At 48.2% G+C, this 27,106-nt stretch overlaps 1 protein-coding gene across 2 annotated transcripts in view; it reads right to left on the minus strand.

Moving 5' to 3' along the window:
* Window positions 1–27,106, minus strand: part of FCER1G (Fc epsilon receptor Ig) — a 246,634-nt gene that overhangs the window by 98,347 nt on the left and 121,181 nt on the right. For both annotated transcript variants that reach the window (XM_085637448.1, XM_085637449.1), the window contains exon 2: window positions 10,632–10,723. In XM_085637448.1, coding sequence (XP_085493574.1) covers window positions 10,632–10,723 — 92 coding nt within the window. The remainder of the gene's footprint in view (window positions 1–10,631; window positions 10,724–27,106) is intronic.

A 27,106-nucleotide genomic window follows, 5' to 3' on the forward strand; every position in this document is an offset into this window, starting at 1 on the left:
AGACTGTAGTTGGAATAGTAATTCACACTATTCCTAAATCCAGCGCCCTCCAACGCAAGTCGATGTAACGACTTGCGTTGTCAAAACCGCGATGTAACATACCGCGTTGTGATGGTACGCATTGTATCATCATACATCCGTTGCTCTGCCCCTCGGGCCAGTCACACCTCGGCTCCCGATGTGCAGAAGCAGAGTTTTACCCCTGACACCTCCGCGCCAGGCCACCACAGGCAGGCCAATGGTTTCTAATGCTTTGGCTCCATCAAGTGGCCAAGTGGCACAACAACCATGAAAATCAGTGACACTCGGTTTAAACCGAGTCTGCTGATTTCCATCCGGTAGGGTACTGTCGGGCAGAGTCGGTTTTAACCGATTTCCGGACAGCCTATTTATAATGAAGCGAAGCAAGTGGGACAGCTGCCCGTCTCTACTCGCGAAGCGAATATTATTCCATTGCTGAAACCAGGGAAATCGCCCTCAGATAGGACGGCCTATCGCCCCCTGTCTATGCTCACCACCGATTACAAGGTTTTAAGTCGGATCTTGGCAACTCGATTACTCCCACACATGGTCCACTTAATACACAGGGACCAAGCGGGATTTATTCCGACCAGGAATACAGCCATAAACGTAAGACGCCTGCTTTGTATCCTACATGCTGACACCTACCCGAACGAATTCACTGCTATCTTGGCGGTAGACATAGAGAAGGCTTTCGACAGTTTGGAATGGCCTTATCTGTTTCAAGTTATGCAAAGTTTTAGCTTGGGGGATGCTTTTGTGGCGTGGACGGCTCTATTGCACAATCAGTCTACCGCTGGGGTTAAAACGGGGGGATTGATTCCAGACGCTTGTGCAGTGAGCCGCGGGATTAGGCAGGGCTGTCCACTCTCCCCTCTATTATTTGCCCTGGCCAAGGAGACGCTTGCGGCTCAGGCCTGAACGGGACTACAGTACCCCGGGTTTCACGCGCACGGTCAGTCTCACTATATCGCGCTTTATGCTGATGACCTCCTCATGTTTCTAGCTAATACAGCAGATGCCCTCATTGGAGCAAAGAGTCTACTACATGACCTTGGCACCGTCGCTGGACTCAAAGTGAATTGGGCGAAGTCTTGCCTGTTTCCCACCGCTTTGCTAGTTGATGGCCCGCCAGTTACGCACGGGGTGCAATGGGAACGCCAATGCATGACTGTTGGAAAGGCGTTCGCCGGAGGGGGGTTCGATGCCCGTCTTGCCCACCCCTTTGACCCACCTCTCCCACGTAGGCCGAACTAGGCGCGCACACCCTGATATACACTACGAACAGAGTGACACCACACGTATTCTTTGTAGGACGATAGGTTCTTTTATCGATGATTCTCAAGGGATCTTTATGATCCAAGATGCAAGTAGTACAGCAGTGGCACAAAGTACCACAAATCGGTCGTGGGGAATGGGGGTAGCGGGACAGTCTTTCAAGATAGTGTCTCTGCGAAATACCCTGCGGATAGTTCACAATCCTCGAGCTGGAGGGTGTCGATTCTCTGGGCGATCTCTTACCGAGTCGTCCTCAAGGGGAGCGCCGCGAGTCTCTCAGCAGGCACAGGTAGTCGGAGTTCGGGAGCCGCGATTCCGTCAGCAAGGCTCGGATGGTTCCAGGTCTTCTCTACCTTCGTTTCTCCGGCACCCCTTGTTATACTCCGCTTGCTCTTTGAAGTCCGGGGTCCTCGCAGAGGGGGGACTGGGGTGACGGAGGGGGTTCGGCGGGATTTCCTGCCGCTCACTTCTTTGGTCTTTTCAGGTGGGTCTGGGAGGGACCCCAGACGCTCGGCAGGGGAGGCGCCTGCTCCCCAGGGGCCTGGTGGCCGATCGAGTCTTCCCGGGGAAGGACACCCGAGGTGTGACTGGGCTGGCGCCTTTGGGTCTGGCTCGAGGGTTCCCGCTCCCTCGGTCGGACATGCGTGGTAGGGTGTCGAGTCTGTCTGGGCTCTGGCCGGCCCTCGGATCTGGGTGGCTGGGGCGGCCGGAGTCGGAGATGTCGTGTCTTGAGGGTGGTTGCAGGTTGGCTGGATGATTGGGAGGGCAACGCCGTGAGGCCGGTCTCACACGCGTCCCCCCCAGCTGAAAGGCGTGGAGAACTACCCATCCACTGGGGGATTCTCCTCGCCGAAGCGGAAGAACCGGGACAGGCCGTCGGCGTTGGCATGATCCGCCCCGGGGCGATGTTCGACAGTGAAATCCATCCCTTGGAGAGAGATGGACCATCGTAGTAGCTTGGGGTTCTCCCCCCTCATCTGCATTAGCCACCGCAAGGGCCAGTGGTCCGTCTGTACTCGGAAATGGGTTCCGAACAAGTAGGGCCGTAGTTTCTTGAGGGCCCAGACTACGGCAAAGGTCTCTCGTTCTATAGTACTCCAACGCTGCTCTCGCGGCAGCAGCCTTCGGCTGATGAAGGCTATGGGCTGATCGATGCCCTTGTCGTCGAACTGCGAGAGGACGGCCCCGATGCCGTGTTCGGATGCGTCGGTCTGGACCACAAACTCTTGGGAGTAGTCGGGGGCCTTGAGTACGGGGGCGGTGCACATGGCGGTTTTCAAGGCGTCGAACGCCTGCTGGCACGGGATGGTCCACTGCACCTTCTTCGGAAGCTTTTTGGAGGTCAACTCCGTGAGGGGCCCCGCGATACTACCATAGTTTTTAATGAACCTCCGGTAGTACCCTGTAAGGCCCAGGAAGGCCCGGACCTCCGTCTGCGTGGTGGGGGGCTCCCAGGACTTGATGGCGTCGATCTTCGGTTGGAGGGGGGCGACCTGGCCGCTGCCCACCTGATGCCCCAGGTAGACCACGGAGTCTTGCCCGAGCTGGCATTTGCTGGCTTTCACTGTTAGGCCGGCTTGGCGCAGGGCCATGAGTACTTGTCGGAGGTGCTGGAGATGCTCGTGCCATTGAGAGCTGAATACGGCGATGTCGTCAAGGTATGCTGCGCTGAACTCCTCGAGTCCGGCCAGGACCTTGTTCACCAACCGCTGGAACGTGGCCGGGGCGTTCTTCATCCCGAACGGCATGACCCTGAAGCGGTAGTGGCCATCTGGTGTGGAGAAGGCAGAGCGTTCTTTCGCTCCCTCCGTGAGAGAAATCTGCCAGTATCCGCAGGTCAGGTCGAAAGTGCTGAGGAACCGGGCGGCCCCCAGGTGGTCGATGAGCTCGTCGGCGCGGGGGATAGGGTGAGCGTCTGCTCGGGTGACCGCATTGAGCCCCCGGTAGTCCACACAGAATCTTAGTTCGGGGGCGACCCCCGGGGAAGCCGCCTTCGGGACCAGGACCACCGGGCTGGCCCAGGGGCTATCGGAGGGTTCGATTACTCCAAGGGTGAGCATCTTCTGTACCTCGGTCTTGATGCAGGTGCGGACCCGGTCAGGCACCCGGTAGGCTCGGTGTCTCACAGGCGGGCTGTCGCCGGTGTCCACGTCGTGGACACAGCAGTCGGTGACCCTTGGAATGAGGGAGAAGAGGTCTGCGAATTGTCTGAGCAGCTGGCGGCAGTCGTCGGACTGTTGGGGAGTGAGGGTGGTTGAAAGTCTTACTCCCTCCACGGAGCCATCCAGGTCTTTAGCGCACAGGGGGTCAGGCAGGGGTTCGGTGTCTTCTTCCGCCCCATCATCGGTGGCCAGTAGCAAACTTAATTCCGTTCTCACAAAGTGGGGCTTGAGACGGTTCACGTGGAGGACCCGGAGGGGGTTCCGGGGGGACTGTACATCGACCAGGTACGTGACCTGGCTCTTCCGCTCGATCACCTTGAAGGGACCAGTCCATTTGTCTTGTAGGGCGCAGGGCTTCACCGGGGCCATGACCCAAACCTGCTGGCCCGGCTGGAACTCGACCAGGGTTGCGTTCTGGTCATACCAGCGCTTCATTTCTTCTTGGCTGGCCTCGAGGTTAGCCTCTGCGAGTTCTCTGAACTTCCTCGTCTGGTTGCGGAGCGCCAGGATGTAGCGGAACACATCAGGGGGTGTCCCCCGGGGGCTTGTCTCCCAGCCCTCTTTGACCAGGCTCAGGGGCCCTCGGACGGGATGTCCGTATAGCAGTTCGAAGGGGCTGAACCCCAGAGACTTTTGGGGAACTTCTCGGTATGCGAACAGGAGGCAAGGGAGGAGGACGTCCCATTTCCGGCGTAGGGGCTCTTCGAGGCCCAGGATCATTCCCTTTAGGGTACGGTTGAAGCGTTCCACTAGGCCGTTGCCCTGGGGGTGGTAGGGGGTCGTGAACTTATACGTGACTCCGCACTGCTGCCACAGGGACTTCATGTAGCGGGATATAAAGTTAGTGCCGCGATCACTCACAACCTCGCGGGGAAATCCGACACGGGAGAAGATCCCCATGAGAGCTCGGCCCACCACGGGAGCCGTCACGGTGCGGAGGGGGATGGCCTCGGGGTAGCGGGTGGCATGGTCCACCAGGACAAGGATGAATCTGTGGCCCTGGGCGGTCTTCGGATCCAGGGGTCCCACGATGTCGATGCCGACCCGCTCAAACGGGGTACTCACAACGGGGAACGGTTGTAAGGGAGCTTTGCGTTTACTGCCACTCTTCCCACTGCCCTGGCACGTGAGGCAGGATTTGCAGTGTACTTCTACATTCGCTCGCATCTTGGGCCAATAGAAGTGGGTAACCAATCGCTGATATGTCTTGTCTTGGCCTAAGTGTCCTGCCAAGGGTACATCGTGGGCCAGGCCCAGGAGGAAGCTCCGGAAACGCAGGGGTACCACCAGTACCCGGGCTGCGCCTAGCTCGGCGGACTTTTGCTCGCTGTATAGGAGGCCATTGTCCCAATAGATCCAATGGGTTCCGGTTCGGTCACCGGCGGCCTGGGCTTCGGCTTGTTGTCTGAGTCCCACGAGGGAGGGGCAAGTGGCCTGTTCCTGGCAGAATTCTTCCCGGGAGGGCCCCCCCTCACAGCGCCACTGGCCAATCTCGGGCAGTTCTCCGAGCTCAGTCAGGGCCTCCGGGGCGGAAGGTTCTGGCCCTTCTCCCGGGTTAGTGTCTTCTTCTCCCTCCGAAGGAGGGTTGTCCGCTTCTGGTAGAGTGTCCCGGCTCTCGGGGATAGTGTTCGGTAGGAGGGCCTCACTGCCCTCGGAGAGAGGCAATCGCGCGGTCATGGAGCGCGTGGTGGCGCAGACCCATTTTGTTAGGCCCATCATCTCCAGATGGGCTCTTCGTTCTACTTGCCCCCACGGGGAACTCTCCAGGTCGTTGCCCAGGAGGCAGTCTATGGGCTGTGATGTCCAGACCGCTACCTTCAGTTCTCCGGAGACCCCTCCCCACTCGAAGGGCACCAGCGCCATCTGGCAGAGGCTCTCAGAATTGTCGGAGGATACGACCGGACAGAGGGCACCGGTTAGGATCTGGTCTTCTGAAATTAGGCTGCGGTGGACCGCGGTGACACTCGCCCCGGTGTCGCGGAGGCCCTCGACTCGATGGCCGTTGATGGTCACCTGCTGTCGGTATTTCTTTGTGTTGGCGGGCAAGGGTGTCCCAGGGACCATTTCTCGATCACCAAGGGAGACCAGGGCCATGGCCGCCGGTTCCCATTCTTCGGAGTCCTCCATCTCTTCCCCCAGAGCCACGGAGGCCATCTGCCGGGCCGGGGGGTTGGTCGTTGTGGTTCGCTGATACTGGGGACACTGGGGGTCATTGGCGTAGTGTCCGGGCCGTTGGCAGCGGAAGCAGGTGATCCTAGCTCGTGGACCTAGCCGTCCTGCGACTCCGGTGCTTGCTGGAGACGGGGCTGAACCCGCCGCTGGTGGGCTGCTGGGGGGGCTGGTTGAGGACCCCCCGGGGAAATCTCTTGGTCGGCCGTGGTTCCCTCCGCCCCTCTGGCGGGGGGGGGGCCTTGACTGTGGCGGCCGTAGTCCCCCACGGGGCCTCGGGTGGCTCGGGTATTCACCCAACGATCAGCCTCAGCGGCCAGCTTCTGAGGGTCGGTGAGTTTGCTGTCCAGGAGATGCTGGCGCAGTTCTACAAAGCAATTGGCCGCTAAATGTTCCCAGGCAATCAGATCAAACAGTTCTTCGAAGGTGGAGACCTTGCTGCCCTTGATCCACCCGTCCAAGGCTCGGCTGTAAAAGTTCACGTATTCTACCCACGTGGTGCCTGGTATCTTCTTACAATCTCGGAACCGTTGTCGGTACATTTCGGGGGTGAGTCCATACCGGCCCACGAGGGCTTCCTTCATGTGGCTGTAGGAGTTCATGACCGTGGAGGGCAGATCTAGCAGGGTGTCTCTTCCTTCGCTTAAGAACCGGCCCCATAGGCCAGCCCCCCAATCCTTCTGCGGGACTCGGTGAGAGGTCATGGCGACTTCGTAGGCCTTAAACCACTGCTGGATATCGTCGTTCTTGTAATACTCTTTTACCACATCCTTGGGGATGTGGACTTTGGTTTCCCCGGTGGGAGCGGGCGGTGGATTCCCGGGTGGCTGTGACTTTTCGTTTTTAGCCCGCCACTCGATCTCCTTCAGGCTGCGTTCATGTTCTAGCTGGAGCTTCTTTTCGTCGTGCTCTCTTTGGCATCTCTTCTCTTCGAGTTCCCCTTGTAGCCGTAACTGCTCGACGGCCAACTTTTTATCTGCTAGTTTTATTTCTCCCTCGATTTTTAGTTTTGCCAGTTCAAGTTCGTGGTTGCGGCTTCTCTCTCGGTCCGCTAGCTCCTCGGGGGACAGGTTCCCCTCTGGCCCGTTGTTTCTCGCCGGGATGCTTTGTGGTTCATGGGCAGAGTCTCCTTCCGTTTGGGTCGGGGGCGCCCCCGTCTCGACCCAGGTTTTCAATACTTTCTGGAAGTCTTCCTTTGTGCTTAATCCGGTGGTAGCGATGCCAAGGTCTTTGCAAAACTGTTTTAATTCTCTATGTGTGTAATAGTCCAATTGATCCTCTCGGAACGGTGAGCTTATTTCGGTACCTGCGGCACCCAGGGAGGTTTCTCCTTCCATCTCTGTTTGGTAGTGTGTCAGTCGTTTACTGCACGCTCTCTTTCGGTGTCGGCTCGGATCCCGTCGCCTGCCACCAAATGTTGGAAAGGCGTTCGCCGGAGGGGGGTTCGATGCCCGTCTTGCCCACCCCTTTGACCCACCTCTCCCACGTAGGCCGAACTAGGCGCGCACACCCTGATATACACTACGAACAGAGTGACACCACACGTATTCTTTGTAGGACGATAGGTTCTTTTATCGATGATTCTCAAGGGATCTTTATGATCCAAGATGCAAGTAGTACAGCAGTGGCACAAAGTACCACAAATCGGTCGTGGGGAATGGGGGTAGCGGGACAGTCTTTCAAGATAGTGTCTCTGCGAAATACCCTGTGGATAGCTCACAATCCTCGAGCTGGAGGGTGTCGATTCTCTGGGCGATCTCTTACCGAGTCGTCCTCAAGGGGAGCGCCGCGAGTCTCTCAGCAGGCACAGGTGGTCGGAGTTCGGGAGCCGCGATTCCGTCAGCAAGGCTCGGATGGTTCCAGGTCTTCTCTACCTTCGTTTCTCCGGCACCCCTTGTTATACTCCGCTTGCTCTTTGAAGTTCGGGGTCCTCGCAGAGGGGGGACTGGGGTGACGGAGGGGGTTCGGCGGGATTTCCTGCCGCTCACTTCTTTGGTCTTTTCAGGTGGGTCTGGGAGGGACCCCAGACGCTCGGCAGGGGAGGCGCCTGCTCCCCAGGGGCCTGGTGGCCGATCGAGTCTTCCCGGGGAAGGCGACCCGAGGTGTGACTGGGCTGGCGCCTTTGGGTCTGGCTCGAGGGTTCCCGCTCCCTCGGTCGGACATGCGTGGTAGGGTGTCGAGTCTGTCAGGGCTCTGGCCGGCCCTCGGATCTGGGTGGCTGGGGTGGCCGGAGTCGGAGATGTCGTGTCTTGAGGGTGGTTGCAGGTTGGCTGGATGATTGGGAGGGCAACGCCGTGAGGCCGGTCTCACAATGACGTACCTGGAGACCCGAATATATCATACCCAAACTGATTTATTGGAGGGTAATGTGGGTAGGGCTATCAGAGGCCTTAGGAGTAATTTTGAGTTTTGGGGAATGCTCCCTCTTTCAGTGGCCGGCCGAGTGGCCCTCCTTAAGATGGTGACCGTCCCAAAGCTGTTGTATTATTTTAGGACCTTGCCTGTTTGGATACCAGCATCAATTTTTAAGCAACTTCAATCACTAATTACGGGGTTTCTCTGGGCCGTGGGCAGGCGGAGGGTGGTGTTTAAAGTACTAATGAGACCAAAATCAGAAGGTGGACTGGCGGTTCCTGATTTTGAGACATATTATTTGGCGACCCAGTTGCAGTGGCTCACTCAGGCAGTAGCATCGGAGTTCCGAGGACAGGGTGGTCATGAAGAAGAGCAGGCCTCCGGGCAGACATTCTCCCGAATTATCTTAGAATTGCTGTTACGGCTTAAGTCACTTACTCATGAATTGCTTATGTTTCGGCTCTGTTGGAACAGGAGTCAGAGAAGAGCGCAGATCGCGCATCCCTATGCTCCGGAGATCCCCCTGACCATGTGTACCGCTCTACCGCATGGGGGTAACTGGGCTGCGCTGACTGACTGGGCAGAGAAAGGTCTGATTACCTTAGGGGACCTGTATGAAGATAACATCTTGCTTCCCTTTGGTGCATTGCAAGAATGGTACGATCTGTCCCGTGGGGATTTCTTGCCCCACTCGGCGATTACTGCGGCCATCCAAAAGCATTGGAGAGGAGGGCTGAGTGAACCGCAAACATCAATGGCATGCCAGTACGTGGTATAGGCAGCAGGAGCCTTTAAAGCAGTCACCTGCCTGTATCGGCGTATGACGCACGAGGCACTGCCTCCATTACTGACACTACGGCAAAAATGGGAGGGAGACTTAGGCGAAGAGATTCCCGAAAAGGCATGGGCTGAGCTGATCGAACGGGCATAGAAAAGTACTAGAAATGCACGCTTCCAGCTGGTGCATTTCTATATATTACATAGGGCGTACCTTACCCCAGCAAAAATTAATAAATATTTCGATACCAATTCGGCAATGTGCCCGCGATGCAATACGGTGGGTGTAGATATTTGTCACATGATTTGGGGTTGCACCCAGCTTGGGACCTATTGGGAAGAGGTGGTTACAATATTGCAGGAAATTACAGGTAGGGATGTAGAGCCCACGATAGGCCTTTGCATGCTGCACTGGTTACCCCATACCTCCAAGAAAAAGATTACTAGTAAGTTTTTGGACATGGGCCTTCTTTTGGTGAAAAGAGACATTACAGCCCACTGGAAATCTAAGAAGGGCTCAAGCGTTCAGAGATGGCAGATTGATCTCCTTAAATGGGCAGAGTCCGAGGGAACCGTTAGATTACAACAAGCTAAACGGACAAATAGCGAAAAAGCACTAGAGGCAGCAAGGGCTTGGGAAAACTTAGTAGTCTTGCTCAAAATCCCAGTCACCGCTCCGGATGATGACTTTGCCAATGCTGACCCAGCTGCTCAGACAAGCTGCCAAGATAGCTTTATATTCTGTGATTGGATGTATGTATCCCTGACCTTTCTGATTGCACTAGCCTCTGACGCTGAGAGAATATATTGTTGATTGATGTAATACAGCATCATTGTCCCTACTTGTGATGCCCCTAACCGTTGGTATAATTATTGCTTATGTGTGATACGCCAGGGAGGGGGGAGGGATAAGATGGAGGGAAGGGAGTTCGCCTAGTAGCAGCAAGGGTGCGGCAGGAGGGGGTATTTTTGTTTTTTTGTTTTTAATTCCCCCTTTTTTTTGTACATTATCCACAATGCTAATTGGTTGCTGCTAATATATGTGTTTTCTAAGTGCCTATTGACATTTGCTGCTATTGTAATGCAGAGTAATACTCGATGCATATGGATCAATTTCATATCACCTGTTCTTGGGTACGACTATGTTGTAACCTCATTGTGTGCCTTCCTGCTTGCCTATATATCCTGATAATGATTGTATGGGTTTGTTTTGGAAACAATAAAAACATATTTTTAAAAAAAACAAAAAGGCGGAGATCTCCACACAAGTAAATGGGCTTACACCTGACAGGAATCCCTATATAAATTCCTGGCAGGAGTTAAAAAGTTACACTCAGTTGTAAACTTGGGGTTATTTCAGAAACTGGGTAGTGGTCAGAGTTCATGACTAAACCCTCTTGGTGCGGCTCTCTGAGGTGATTACCTTTTTGCGCACATTGTTTTACACCCACTGTATAAGTATTTGTTTAAGCTGCGTTAGGACACCTCCATTAAAAACTGATCAGTAAACACCAGGGATATAAAACTATTTTGGTAATTCCTCTGAGATCTACTGTGAGACTTCCTTTAGGTCAAGTGTACTCCAGATATAGACTGCTAGTCTTTATTTGGGATTTAGTATTAGTATAGGAAGTTTAATGGAGGCAAGACATCTACCAGGAATTGCATCAAGGTACATAGAGCAGAAAAAACAACCCACCCAGGACAACTCAATGAGATAAGCTTGGTCATCTTGAATACTTAATATAGGTTCACGAAGGGGCATAAAGTTACGTTGGTATATTGCAGTTAGTCAGCTTCAGTGCCACAAAGCCTGAACTTAAGCAACAGTATTACAAAGGACTGGCAGGTATATCTCTGATTTCTCACCTTCAGATGACAATACAGAACAGTGAGGACAATCCCATAGATGAACAGGATGGCATCAAGAATGTAGCAGATCTCTGGCTCCTTCAGTGCCTCTGGAAAACATCAGAGTGGGTTTTCAGGTGGGTTGTGTGTTTTACATTGTCCGTCAATTTTTCATACATAGGCATCATTATTTCCTACAAATGTCATCAGGGCACATACAATATCTTCCAATCGTCATTCATGGTGCTATATCCGCTACATGAGATTTTTTATTTAATTACTTGGGAAGACAGTTTTAATTAGTTGCTGTCAATGATGGAGTGTGCAGATGTCTCCCATTTTCTCACATGACACAGCTCCCCTTTGTACTTAGGAGTCCTGTTGCTCTGAACAGTTCTTCCACAACATCTAGTCCAGAGTATCAAGCTGCAACAATACCGAGTGCACAATATTGTCTACCCCTACATCATCAAAGTAAGTATATATAAGTAATTGTAATTCTACTATTCCTATACCTATATCATCAGGGTACATAGATATGTCGTCTTCCTAAGGTTGGGTATGGTTGTATGTATCAGTATCGAATGACAAAATATCGGCCTGCGCCAACAGCAAGTGCAGAATATTGGCTACTAATACATCACAAAAGGCAGCATCTTCTTCTTCCTGATATATATATAAGATGTATTTTCCATAGAAAGAGCGTTTTTTCTTTGCCAATAACTTTGGCGTGGTTAGACGAATCCTTGCGAAATTTTCAAAACTAGTTTGACGCTCACTTCTGCTGCTGTCTTTAAAGTTTCAAGGTGATTCGTCAAGCATGGGCCGAGAAAAAGGGGAGGTCCAAAAACACATTTTCCCCAGGTTAAGTTCCATAGGAACTTTAGACAAGGCTACAGCTCAAACTGCTGCATATAATTACACCAAATTTGTCAGAAAGGTAGCTGTTGGTCCAGAAAGCGACCGTTTTGTGAATTGGTGTAGATCCATTCAGTAGTAGGGGCCACAAACTCCCCGGGGCAAAAAACAAACAATTAAAGGGGAGCTGCATGGACCCCGTGGGCCCCAGAGACCACCACCTCCCCGGGGCGTACTTAATATTTAAAACTGGGAGGGGGGCCATGATATACGGCCCTGGGGCCACCACCTCCCAGGGGCCAGTCTGTGGAAACAGAAAGAGGGGGCCACGCAGCTCCCTCCTGGAGCAACTAATGGTCCTGGGGACCGCCAACCCCAGGGCTGGGTCCTGCTATGTCCCAGGGTGCCTACCTGTGGCACATAGCGGTTTGCTTTTGCTTGGTGGGAGCGGTGACAGCTCCCGCCAAGCGAGAGCAAACATAACTTCACTACCAGCAGGCAGGAGCTGTCAAACCGCTCCTGCTTGTTGGGAACAGAGTTTTCATCTTTTTCCCTGCCCGCTGTACAGGGAAACTGATGAAACATATTCCTCCCGAATACAGGGAGCTGCATTTCTAGCTGCTCCCTGTATGTGGGACCAATGCAAGCTACCGCACGAGGCGGGGAGCTGGCTGGGACTACGGGGGCCTTGAGGCTCCCCCTTGGCCCCATCAAACCACACTGGGTGCCCTGGTTGGGCTCCAGAGCACCCAGGGAGTCGTGGCCAGGAGCACTCCCCATTGAATTAAGACATTGAATTCAGGTCAGGCCCTGGGGGATGAGGTCCCCGGTGCCTAAATCGGCCGGGGGAGGGGGGCCGAGCTGCTCCCCTCCCCATTAAAATAAGGCTGAGCCATGGTGGATGGGGTCCCCGGGGCTGAAATAGGCCCAGGGAGAGGGGGACGCATGGCCCCCCTCTCTTTGTTTGGGAAGACAAAGCAAGTGTATTTTGTCTCATATTCCACGTTGAAAGACTAAATGAAATCCTTAATGGAGGTGACTTCATGTTAATCTATTGGAACACTAGCTGATCTGGGGTGATTGTGACGAGAGAGAGCAGTCTATGATTCTCCCTTTTAATTACCCTGAATACACAAATGCCCAAAATCATCTGCAAGCTCTACCTGTTTTGCAATGCCCCATATTTCTTAATAGTATGCAAATGTCTTCCCACCTTTTCCCACATTGATGGAGTGGGACAGCATAACAAAAGGCCCTCGAGTGTGTTTCTGCCGATTTTGATTATGCATTATTGATGCAGAGGAATATGAGGATAACTCTATCAAACAAAGAAGCACCTATTTCATTTAGTTACAGGAAAGTACCCTTGTTTCGTAAAGATTCACCTCCTTGTAGTATTGTTCTCTTCTTTTGACGAGGATTCATGTTATCACAGATTTGTGAGGAACAATCACATGGACAAAATTACATGCACACCCTGTGGCCCTTTACACAGCTGTAGTGTAGAATATTCACAAGACATTTACTCAACAAGTTAGCACTCAAGCAAATGAAAGTACTTCAGTAAGGTAGACATTTTCCTCACTGGGGACTCTTCTTGGAAAAAAATTAGGTTTGATTCTGACCCTCGTACTGAATTCACAGAAATTAAACATCAACGGGAAGCACTTACAAATGCAAACATAGCAGGTGCCCCAGTTGAAGTTCAACTTCAGTAAAGCACAAACAATCATAATTTCTTGGCAAAACAAATGTTTCTCTTCTCATATTTCACACAGAAAAATAATATGAAATTCTGAATGGAGGTGAATTCTTGGTGAATCTATTGGAGCACAATCTGATGTGTAGTGACTGTGATGAGTTGTTTGTTTCTTATCGTCTCCTGGTGAGAGCAGGGTCCATTGTTCTCCTTTTTAAATACCCTAAGTATGCAAATGTCATAATTCATAGCACCACTCACACACTAACTCACAGACATACACAGGCACTCATACATCCACTCACAGACCCACACAGGCAGTCACACAGGCACTCACAGAGCCACAGAGGCACTCACAGACCCACTCACAGACTTACACAGGCACTCACAGAGCCACACAGGCATGTACATGCCCACTCACTCACACAGGCACTCTAGGCCCATTCACAGACTCACAAAGGCACTCACAGACCCACTCACCGACACACACAGTTACTCATACACCCATTCACACACTCACACAGGTACTCACACAACCACTCACAGGCCCACACAGGCACTCACACACTCACACACCCACTCTCAAAGGTGACAGGTTACAGTTAGAATAAAAAACGTTAAAAAACCATAGACATTCAGTCAAAGAAAATCAATTGTTACAGGGACATTATAGTCGTTATGGTTAGGCTCAGATTTCACTCGTACAAAACCATTGAAATACAGCATATAGTTAACCGAGCTAACTATAACTTATGCCCCCCAATGCACTGCTATGACCTCACATATAACATCACTCATGACATGGTCAGTGACATCACTGATGACATCTCAAATGACCTATCATCAAAGGGATCTATAAGAAATAGAGCAAGGGATTCGCAAAAATAAGTCCTATAATTTGCAGATCATCTACAATGTAGCTAAATTAATATTAATCCAACACCTATATGTAGTTGACACAGTCCATGCATGCACATGCACAAACTCACGTCTACTTATTTAAGTATATGGGTTGAGTACTCACACCAACAGACAACCATGTCAGAGCACTTAGGGAAGGGGATGGTGGAGGAGATAAAACAGTATAAGAAGTCACTATCTGGGTTTAGTCCTTCTAAACCTGATAACCCAAGCAGAAGAGTATGGCCTACGGAACCCACCTGAACTTAAATCAGAATCAGCGTGTTTTCAGTCCAAGATGTTGCAAAGGGAAGTTCCATGGGGAAGATCCTAAGTAGTAAAAAACCAGTGTTCAGACAAAATATTGGAAATTAAATATCGTCAGGCTGAAATATCGAGTCTGAAATATCGTCACACAGACATATCGTGTGCAAGGATATCGTTGGCAATCAAAGATTTTAGGGTAAGTAATATCGATTTTAAAAATACCAAAATCATTAATATAGTTTTCAAAAATATAATTAAGATTATCGTTTTTTATTTATTTGTATGTATTTCAGTATGTATTTTAATTGTATCTGTTATAAAATGTTTGTTTAAATATGTTTTATGTTTTTAATATACTTTTGTAATTGTTTGCAGTTTAGATATTTAGCTTTATATTTTTTTTTAATTTTTAGTACCATAGCGGATTGTGGGGTTCATATAAGGTGGGAAAATAATTAATCTTAAATTAATATTTTCTATGTAATTAATATTTATATATGTTAATTGTATGAATATATATATGTTTTTAAAATGTACTTTCTGGTGTGCGTTGTGTGTTTTATAGGGGTATAGGGTGGGAAGTAAATTAATTATCATTAATTAATAAATAATTTTTTATTAACAATTATTTAATTGATAATTAGTTATGTCAATTGCATAATTAGTTTGAAAATTACTTTTTAGGTGCGGGTTGTGTGTTTTGTAAAGGTATTGTGTGGGAAGTAAATTAATTATAATTAATTGTTAATTAATAGTAATTTAATTGATGTATGTGTGTTGTTTTTGTATGGGTAAAGGGTGTGTAGGAAATTAATTATAACCATCAATAATGTTAATTTATAATAATTATTGAAATTATAAATTATTATTTAAAATATGTAATTAAGATATTATGTATGTAATAGATTAGGTATGAGTTGTGACATTTGTAGGAGTAAAGGGTGGGAAGTTAATTAAACATGTATAATTTTTATAGTTAATTATCAATTATAAATGTTTAATTGACAATTATGAAAATGATGCAAATAATATGTTTTTAATTTATATATTAAGTGTGGGTTGTTTGTTGTGTATGGATAAAGGGGGGAGGTAATTGAATACAATTATTTTAGTAATGATTAATTATTATTAATATTCTAATAAATATTTAATTATGAACATGTGCAAATAATATCATTTAAAGAATTCATTTAAGATGTGTGTTGTGTACTTTGTAGAACTATAGGCCCTCATTCCAATGTCGGCGGGTCCATCAAGATCCACTGAAGCGGTCTGAGCCGGATATGAGCCAGCGGTCAGAGGCATCAGGCGGAGGGACCAATCACTGCTTTTTCGATGGGCTCAAGGAGCCTGTCGGGGCAGCGGTGGGACCATAATCCCTACAATAGGGGCAGTGCCTTCTAAGGCACCGCCTTAGGGATTACAATGCCCATTTCCGTCTGCCTTTTCATGGTGTCCAACCATGAAAAGGCAGACGGAAAGGGACTTTGGAGGCCACAAGCAGGGCCTCCATCCCCCCTGCGCCTTCGCTATGAGGCCCAGGGGCACACAAAGTGTCCCCTCAAATGCCCATGAACCCTGTGCCAGGCACCCTGTGGTGCCTGGCACAAGGTGCGAGGATATTTGTAAACATTAATTTTTTTATTTTTCCTGGAAGCGGGCCGTAGAACAAGCCACAATTGAAAAATGCATGTTTCCAACCGCCTTCACGGCAGTGATTCATAATAAGGCGGGTGGAGCCGCCGGCTACATGTCAGACTCCTTCCCGATACGATGTCGGTCGGATGCTTGTCCGACCGGCATCGGAATGAGGGCTATAGGGGAGAAAGTTATTCAAGTAATAATAAGTTTCAAAATAGTTAATTCATGTTTTATCAATTATGTTATTTATTTTTGTATGTGTTAATTGTGTTGTGCTTTTTAAATGTAAATGACATTGTATTTATTAGTTAATATTATTTTGAGACTATGTAGTTTTGTATTTTATTTATAATAATATTTGTAGTAATTTAAGATATGTATTAAACATTGTACAATGTTATTTGTTTAATCTTATTGAAAACAAATTAGATTTTTTTATATTTACATATTTATATTTTTTGTTATTTCGTATGTTTTTGAAATAATTGTATTTAATTTAAGTTAATTAGTCTGTTTCTAATATTGCACTGACTGGAGTGAGAATTGTAAATTTTACCCCTCCACAATCCAACACTTTCCCAACTCTTGCACTGGTTGGAGTGGGATTAGTACATTGTATCCTCTCTGTAATCCAACACTTACTATTGCACTGACTGGAGTGGAAATAGTAAATTTTACCCATCCGTAATACAACACTTTCACTTCTTTTGCACCGACTGGAGTGGGAATAGTACATTTTAACCCTCGGCAATCCAACACTTTCCCTACTGTTGCACTGACTGCAGTGGGAATAGTAAATTTTACCCCTCCGCAATCCAACGCATTCCCTACTTTTATATAAATTGTATTGGGAATAGTGTATGTATTAATTGTAAAATGTTATCGTTTAAAAAAAAGTTTTTATTGTACTGAAAATGGTTTGTTTTTTTAATGTTTTATGTTATTGGCTATATGTATGTATATATATATATATTTATTTTTTATATGATTACATTTAAAATAAATATTAAATTATGTTATAAACTAAAATTATTAATTTCACTATATTTTTAATTTGATGTAGGTAAATATATATATAAATATATATATATACATATATGGTGTTTTACTTTCTGAAAATAATTATAGTTGTTATTCTTTTTATAAGCCAGTACATACATTTTAATTTTATTTTTATTATATTAGTATTATTAATTAATATAGTCAATGTTTACTATTTAAATTTATATATATTTAAAATACGATATTTTAGACAACTATATTAATGACAACGATATTTTTTCCAATATTTTTGTCATTTCAATAATAAGTATAGGATGGCGATATTTTTGACATCAATATTTATGTAATGAAATGTTTGTATGGGGATATTTTGAGGGTCGATATTTTGTCAGTGAAACGTGAAAACTTCAATCCTCTGCTGGAAAGATAGGATTGGAAAGAGTCTGCAGGGTACTCGAGTGCAGCGCCATAGATTGTTTGGGTGTGTGTAACGCATGCCCACTTGATGTCCATGTACTGCGCTATCGCGTGCCAGACCAAGGGGTGATATATTCTTTGCACTTTGAGAAAAAGAAATCCACAGATGATGACCATCAACTTTGAGTGGGTTTTGAAAGCTATGGCAGGTTTGTAGGATTTAAATTAAGTTCAAGAGGTAATGATATATTTCCATAAACATAAATACCGGGGGACAAGAAAATGAAAAAATATGATATTTCAATCTTAAATAACATTTGGAAATTGTGTCTGAGTTAATTAGGGTATAGAATTTGGGGCACAAGTGTGCAGTCTAAAGGAGGCAAGTAATTGCGAGCATGTGAAAAGAGCACACTTAAATCTCTTCTTATGTGTTGGAGTTTTAGAGAGCAGAGCTTCTCCTCAATACAGTCAACTCCAATCCACTTGATGCATCACCCATCATCTTTCACAAATCCAGCATAGACGGTTATTTGCTAAAATATGTCAGAATATCGAGGTTAAAAATATCGACCTTCACATATAATGATTCCACAATATCAACTAAATCCTAAAGGTAAATGGGATTTACCATTCCAAACTCCACATTAAAGTAACTTGAAGATTTATATATCACCTATGTAGTAGATGTGGTGTTAAGAACGGTCAATCTATAGGTCTGTATATGTACACACTTATCTTGACCATATAGTGGTAGTCCATATTGGGAGTCAACATTGTTTAAGGCCAATAGTATTGTTGTGCCCCACACTGGTCAGTTCAGATTTACTCAGTAGTCATTCAATTTGCAGTCTCTATGCTGACAGAGGAAATTGTAGTAGCATGACCACCTTACTCCAAGTCAGTAGGGACACGGTGTCCAGTCCTGACCTTTTGAACTGCAAATCATTGATTCCAGTTGTAACGCAGGACTTCAACACCCAAAATGCACTAGGCTATCACCCAAATGTCCAAGCTTCGACACTATGCCCATAATGACTGGGTGGAAGGCAGTCGCCCTAAATTGCTGTTGTGTTTTATGTATGGATCGAACACCTCCCTATTAACAATGACTTCAATGTCACTACATTGGCTACTGGGCAAGCAGGCAAACGCTAATGAATAGCAAGGGTTTCCATTTTGAAATCTTATTTTAATTTAGGACTTAGAGTTGGACAACTCTTTTGGCCTCTTCCAATAGCTACTGGGTCTACCTGGTGAGATGTGGGACTACAGCAGGAAGTAAAGATGTATTCCACCTGTAAATTCTACACAGTGCTGTCTTTTGCACTACAACATTCAGGGCCTTATTTATGAAAAGTGTAGCATCGCTGCATGAGAACAGCAATGCAACACTTTTTAGTGCACCCTCCTTGCGACACTATGTTGCGCTGTATGTACTGTATGGTGCTCCATGTCACAAGGATTTACAGATATGTCAGTATTCCTGATGTATCTGTAGGCGCAAAAGTGACACATTGCTGGGGAGTGTCTGAAAACAGACGCAACTCCAGCAATGTGTCCATTCACATGGGTCTAGCACCATGTGAACGGGCCTGCGTTAGTCTTACGCCTGCTGTGAGGCAGGCATAAGGATTTGACGCAGTGGCGTCCTAGAAGTGTCACAGTGAAATCTCATGCATTTCACTGCAACACTTCTACAAGTTTTTATGCGGGGGAACGCCCACCCTGCATACATTAAAGCTGACGCAGGGGTTTACAAAGTGACGCATCTGCTTAGATGGGTCACTTTGTAAATATGCCGCAGTGTGGCACATATTTTTCCTAATCATAGATAAGCCCCTTAGTGTCTAGCTAATTCCACATTTTTTATCCAAGTGGAAATTCCATTTAAACAGCAGAAACCCGTTTCTGATTAATTTAGGTACTGTTGACGGATTTTTAGACATTGGACTCAATGTGTGAAGAAGAGGAAAATTGAAGTTTTACTCACTATAAAATAACAAGTGAAGCCAATCGTCGCACACAAACAGATCCGAGATTCAATGGGAATGAATTGCGAAATTTGCCAGAGAACGTTGTTATTTGTCGCAGAACCCATGTGCTTCCGAATCCAATGGAACAGATCTTTTCGTTTTATGTGAATATGATTATCGAGTAGGTGGGAAGATGGGATTAACAGGATAGGCTACCTAATCTGAGGGAGAAGGTACCTATCGAACATATCCGCCAAGCCCATCTCTAGCCATCATGTATCTTGTTTGCACACGCGTGCTTCATTTGTAATAATAAGTGCTGTGCCTAAGGTTTTGCTCAAAATTCCACCACTGGCGTAACGGAAATTGAGGGGGCCTCCCTGCAAGGAACGTGAAGGGGCCCCCTCCAGGCTCAATCAAAAGCTCTCAGGCAAGAGTGCTGTGCTGAGGGACCCCCTGAAGCTTGGGGCCCCCCCGCACCGCGGGGGCCTGTGTTACGCCCCTGAATCCCGCAGCCGACACAGATGAATATCAGAATGGCGAATACCAGGGCTGCAGAGTGTGGATTCCACCTCATGCCTCTTTCTTTAATAATAATAATTCCATATTTGTAAAGCGCAAACTTATGACCCCCTAAGGGGATCCAGGCGCTGAGGGGGGGGGCAGTCGGGGAAATTAAGTGAGCTATTGCCCTGAGTCACATGATGCTGAGCTGCCACCGGTGCTGGGCATCGAAACGTGAGCCCCCGTGCTTCGGAGTCAGTCGCTCTGGCCGCTGCGCCACACCTCTCACCACCAGACACACCTTGTCCCTTTATTTCACTCTTGGTGGTTCTTTTCCTGCCTGCTTTCCACTTTTGTCACTGTTTTTCAGTCTTTCTCTTCTTCCTCTCATCATCTGTTTGCCTTTAACTCTCTCTTGCTCTGGATCAAAGTCTGAAGAGGAATAGTATATGCTGGTGCCTAGAAAGGGGTGTCAGTAGGTCCCTCGTGCAACCACTGGCCTAAATCAAGCACTGCTGCACACTCACACCAACTCTCTTCAAAAGTCAATGGGGAGTGGACTCTGGTGGGCATGGGCTTCACAGTTCTTCTGCTCCTCTGTCGAATTTTTTTTTGCTACTTACCCTCAGATATTTTCTAAGACGATTTGTGAAACCAGCTCAACAAGCCTGTGCCCTATTTTGTATTCTCCATGCTTGCAGTGTGGCGTGACACCAGCACCGCAAGATTAGGGCTCAGATAAAGCACACACAGAAGGCATGCTGAACTGAGTCATGCCACAGATCCTCTCTGTGTCTGTGCCCTGCTTGTGTTGGCATTCGTAAGCAAGTTAAAGCCCAATGTTGGGCTTTGCCAATGCCTGTTTGGAGGGTGAGAGGTCATTGGTTGGGTTGCAGTTATTGACTGTTGTTTACATTGCTATCATGCGGTAAGACAGTGGCAGCAAGTGAAATAAAATCACTTATTATTCCTACTTTCTGCAATTTCCTCTTCACAGAGGCCCAATCAGGGTTATTTTTAGTCATTGAGGAACGTACTGCATGAAGCACAGACATGTGGAAAGAGCTGTCTCTGCCGCAAATGTAGTAAGACTTTATAAAGAATAGGGGATTGATTCAGTAAGGACTACAGAAGCCGGAATCAGTATTATAACTATATACACATGAGCATGCCTCTGAGCCCATAAATCACAACGTTATTTTAGCTTTCGGTCCTTTTTATTGACTGAAAGTATCAACCTTATTTTTCTTTTTTTACATTTAATTCGAACAGAGTAAGTTCTTCGTCATTAGACTTTTTTCTTGTATCTTACATAATTCACACAATTATCCTGTACATATTATTTACACATTTTGACAAAGACATAAACATAAAACAAATGGTGTGACGTTTGTGCAAATTAAATCTCCACTGGTTTGTGTTTCCTTCACATTACAGTACATAAATGTCCAACTGTTTTCACCTAAGGGACCTTAACTAGATTGGTCCTCAAACTTCTTGATCTTTTTGGTCCTAAGCAGGGTCAGAAACACTTGTTTAGATACTGTTATGAGGGAACCTTAGATTTGTTATATTTCCTGTTCTGGGGGAACAAGGACACTTTGTAGCCTTTCCCGGTATGTTCTGGTTCTCTGCTTATATATTGCCAACGCGTTTCGACCTGTTGTGTGTGGACCTGCGACTTCAGTGTAAGGTCTTCTTCAGGGCTTATTGTATTTCTGGAAGGACATCTTTCTCCTGTATGGGTGACAATGTGCCTTATTTTCAATATGCATTCTTTTTAATGCCTCTTAATGGTGAGTCACATATAGTGAACTTACGTACCGTATTTTCTGTTATGCGAGTTTTCTCAGACTGGCAATTTCCTTTGTCCTGTAGGAGTATATATATATCTTTATTAGGGCAGGGTTGCCCACGTGGACATGGAACATCTCCACCTCTTTTTAAACTTATTAAGTTTTTTGTGTGTGGACCTACCCAGCTGTATTCCAAAAGGAAAGGAATGTTGGTTCGATTGCGTAATGGCTTCCGCTCTGTCTGTTCATGTGGTTACTGGTAGCTGTGGGGGTTTTAAGAACTTGTTTTAGTAGTTGCGCGGAGAACAACTAGTTTCTACAATGTTGACATGCACCTAACCCGTACTTGGGTCCCTCCACCTGCTGTATGCGACAAGGGGTTAGTTTATTTTGGTAGCGCGGGGAACAATTAGTTTCTTAAAGTGTGGTTGTGTACCTAACCCGTGTAAGGGTCCCTCGCCCTGCTATTATCGTTAATCCAGGTTGTGGTGTGGCAGCGCTTGGTGAGGTTCTATTATTGTTCTTATCAGTGAACCAGTTGGACATTTATGTACTGTAATGTGAAGGAAACACAAACCAGTGGAGATTTAATTTGCACAAACGTCACACCATTTGTTTTATGTTTATGTCTTTGTCAAAATGTGTAAATAATATGTACAGGATAATTGTGTGAATTATGTAAGATACAAGAAAAAAGTCTAATGATGAAGAACTTACTCTGTTCGAATTAAATGTAAAAAAAGAAAAATAAGGTTGATACTTTCAGTCAATAAAAAGGACTGAAAGCTAAAATAACGTTGTGATTTATGGGCTCAGAGGCATGCACATGTGTATATAGCAAATGTAGTAAGAGGCACAGACTTTGTTTCTGATTTCTCCTTCCTATAGAAATAACACACTGATCTGTCTTGTAATCCCTTCTGAAGAAAGAAAGACACAGGTAGTTGCTAAACTGTCTTGAGTCCTTCTCATTTCCTTTTTCATCACTTCCTGGCGAAGTTGTTCGCTTACCACTATCCGGTTACCCTTGCAGTTCCTAGTATGTAATGTTCTTCCTGCCAAACCTCTCCGTAGATCCATGCGTGTACAGCTCATCCAATAAAATGTTGTTTAGCATTCTGGGACTTGTAGTCCTGCTTTTGGAATTCTGTGATGTAAATACCAGAATGCAATAGCAAGTGTTTGTTGACTACTGGGACTTGTAGTCCTAATTTTATAGGGGCTAAATAGGACAATGAATCCTAGAATGGAAAGAAAAAACAACCTGGACTGGGTGAGCTGTTTGCTCCTGTGTTAAGAAAACTTGAGCGGTGTGTTTTGTTCATGCCACTTGCTATCCATCTCTTAAGAAAACAGTCTTCATTATCTGACCTGCAAGACTCATTGTATCCCATCAGCAAGCATGCTTTTATGTCCAATTTACAAAATGCAAGTTTGGTTGGCCCAGTTCCTGTTTCCACATGAAGCCTAATAGTGTTTTCACATACGAACATATAGAATAGATGCATTGGTTAATTGAATGCCAGTGACCCTTATTTTTTTAAACTAGGTGCAGTAAACAATTATATTTTATGTTGTAATTTAAAGTGTTTGCGTACGATTTATATTTTATGTTGTCATTTAAAGTGTTTGCGTACGATCACCTGTTAAAGTACATTTTCTAATGCCTCTCATTAGTGGTTGGTTAACTCCTAACATTCAACCCCTGTCAGCAACCGTGCAGAATTTTCACACATATCAAAGGCAGCAGAAGTGGCTGCTTACCAACATGGCATATGCACTTCCTGTACCAAGCAGCTTGGATTTTAAGGTTAAGTTATTCCAGTCTTTAAAATACCAAAAACGATATGTTTCAACCACAAATGAACGCAAAGTAATCTTATTCAGAAAGTCAGCTCAGCAAATTAGGCGTTCGCAGCTGACCTGTTTGTAAATAGCAGGTCATGGGTTTGAAGTAGGGCAGTGCCTTGGCATTTATCAACCTGAGGTCGACAAAATGAGTATTATTACATTGGCTAATGATAGTAGCTTGTACAAACAGTGCTACAAAAAAACCCGAACTGTAGCAGCAAGCACTATATTAAAAATGTTATTGCACGGGTATCTCAAGTTGAATGGGCACCAGTGAAGGAGGTGGTGGACTGGTTCATGTGAGGGAAGCTTGCGCAGCTGTTTGTCGTGATGCTGGCCGTGCTGCACCTATAGTGTGTATGTCGGTTGTTTACATTCCTTTTTTTTGACAACAAACTTTATTGGCATTTGTAAGGACACCGGGGAATTCGTCCCCATACACGGTACCAAGATGAAGAAAAGAACAGTGAGAAGTGGCATCCTCGTTCAGCCCCCCCCTGGTCTGCAGAACATCAGACCCCCAAACCCTCCCCCCCACCCGCACATCACATCCGCCCACGGTCCAACACAGATATGCAATATTTTCTATCCGCATGAGCTCCATACTCCAATTACCCATCCACAATACATGGGGCCCGGGGCCCCGAAGGGGGACTCACCGGGGCTCTGATTAGCCTCTCTATTGGGTCCAATGGCACTGCATCCCCCCGCACAGACAACACAATACCCCGATATCGCGCCCATCTCTTCCAGACTTTACCATGCTTACTCGGACAACCCCTTGCCAAGAATACCGCCTCCTCCGCAGACATGCAGCGATCTAGTGCTTTCTTCCAGGCCTGAACCGGGGGCGGGGCAGAAGACTTCCAATGCTGGGCAATATCTCGCTTGGCCAGCGTCAATCCCAAAAACAGGAGGTGTCGCTTATAGATGTTGCCCCCTATCTCCTCGGTACAATGCAACAGTGTTAAGCGGGGATCGGGGGGAAGCTCCCAACCCAGCACCCCCCCCAGGCAGGACAGAACCGCCGTCCAGAACGGGCGCAGCCGCCCACAGTCCCACACCGTGTGCAAGAATGTACCGTCCCCATCGCCGCAACGGAGACACGTGGGGGACCCAATTAAGTGCATGCGCCAAAGGCGGTGCCGGGTGTAATACGCCCTGTGCAGGTATTTGAATTGTATGAAGCGGTATTTGGTGGCCACCGCAGCATATCGCGGACCCGCTATAGCGTCTGCCCAGTCATCCTCCGTGAGCGCGGGGATATCGCGCTGCCACGCCTCCTTGGTATTATCTAGGGTAGTGTTCATGAAGGTTGTCAGAGTCTGATAAATCTGGCGAATTTTGTGATCCCCGAGGTCTCCCATCAACAGTCTACCCTCTAGTGGGTGGAACTCCGGCAGAGTGTCTAGGTGCTGGATGCTAGGTGCGAGGGCATGCCGCAACTGGAGATATTTGTGAAACTGGGATTTATGCAGCTCAAAATCGGCCTGCAGCATCTGAAACGACTTAAGCGACACTCCCTTCATCACATCCCCCAGCGAGGAGATCCCTATCATGTCCCAATAGCAAAAGCCCTCCAGACTTGCCATCTCCTTGAGCAGGGTACCCTGCCACAATGGGGTGGCCCGCGTAAGCCTGCCGCGCCAGCCAATAGAGATGACCGATTGCCGCCAGATCCGGATCACCGTAGCACACGCCGGGGGCAACCGGTCTAGCGAGGAACGGCTATAAAGAAAATGCAGCAGAGGCTTCTCCGCCAATGCGGCCCGGTCCAATGCGTAGGCTGGATCCGCGGGGGAGGCATACCACCAGTCATTTATGACTAGGAGATGCGCGGCCCTGTAGTAAGCCTGAACGTCCGCCACCGCTATGCCCCCGCAGTAGGTAGACTGCACACACGTCGCCAAGGCCACCCTCACCGGCCCGCCATGCCAGAGGAATTCATTCAAAAGTGCGTTCAGCTGGCGGAACCACGCCTGGGGCACCTGGAAGGGGTAGTGTTGGAGATGGTACAAGAGACGCGGTAACGTCACCATCTTGAAAATGGCTGATCGGCCGTAGAGGGAGAGTGGAAGATGCGACCACACCCTAGTTTCATTGCGGACTTGGGTCAGCAGGGGCGCAATATTCAGAGTCCAAGCAAGATCCGGCGTGCGGGTAACCCGCACTCCTAGGTATTTGATATGGTCCGGGGCCAGCACTAATTGAGAGGCCCAAGCCTGGCTTCTCTGGTCACCATACAGGGGAAACAGAGTGGACTTAGCCGGGTTAGCCACGAGGCCCGACGTCTCGCCGAACACCCGCAGAATCTCAAGCACCCGGGGCCCAGAGGCCCACGGGTCCACCATAAAGAAGATGACATCATCGGCATAAAGCGTGATACGATCAGAGTGGCCCGAGGGCCAGTCCATACCCCGGAGGACCGGATCGGAGCGGGACCACGCCGCCAATGGCTCGATTGCCAACGCGAACAGCAGAGGGGACAGCGGGCACCCCTGCCGCGTCCCCCGCTTGATCGGAAACGAAGGGGAACAGGCGCCGGCCACCCTAACCGACGCCGAGATGTCCGTATACAGCAGACGCGTGTATTCCAAGAATCGGGGCCCCAAGTTTACCGCCCCAAGCAGCTTGAACAGGTAGGTCCTACTAAGGGAGTCGAAGGCTTTATCAATATCCGCCTGGAGCAGAGCGGTGGGCCGATCCACGCGCCCGGCCTCGGCGATGACATTGTGAAGCCGGCGTACATTATGTCGGGTCGACCGATTGGGCATGAACCCGGATTGGTCGGGCCGGACTAGGGTAGAGATGCACGTCCGCAGCCGATCGGCCAGGACCTTCCCTAGCAGTTTCGGCTCAACGTTTAAGAGCGAGATAGGCCGATACGAGCCCGGATCCTCCGGGGGCCTGCCCGGTTTCAGAAAGACTACAATTTCAGCGTGGCGCCAGTCAAGGGGGAGAATGGCATGGTCCACTGCGGCTGCCAGAGCCGCAAGAAGGTGCGGGCCCAATGTCGTCGCACAAGGCCCGAAAAAATCACCCGGAAAACCGTTGGGTCCGGGGGCCCGGCCCGGACGCAAATTGGTCATCGCGGTGCGAAGCTCATCCAGCGTGATGGGCTCGTCCAGCGCATCCCTCTGGGCATCAGTCAAGCGTACGGGGGGAATATCAGAGAGGAACGCATCAATGAGCGCCTCGTCAAGGGGCTCTCGCTTCGCATATAAATCTTGATAATAGGCCGCAAACGTCTGCGCCACCGCCTCTGGGGAGGTGTGGAGGCTACCGTCACCCGCTCGAAGGAACGGGACCTGCGTCTGGGCATCTCGAGACTGGCACAGCCGGTGCAGCATCTGGCTGGACTTGTCCCCCCATTGATAGATACGGTATTGGGTGGCGAGCCACGCCGCCTTAGCATTATCCGTCAGCAACTGGCCCAGTTGACGCTGGACGTGCAGCAGATTCCGCCGGATAGTGGGATCCGAAGACTGGAGGAGCCGCGCCTGCAACCGCGCCTGCTGGGCCTCCAGCTCCTCAATATCCGCCCGCCGGGTCGCTTTAGCATGCGTTCGGAAGCTTATATCC

This window comes from Triturus cristatus, chromosome 12, assembly GCF_964204655.1.
Source record: "Triturus cristatus chromosome 12, aTriCri1.1, whole genome shotgun sequence".
In the NCBI taxonomy this organism is placed as follows: Eukaryota; Metazoa; Chordata; class Amphibia; order Caudata; family Salamandridae; genus Triturus; species Triturus cristatus.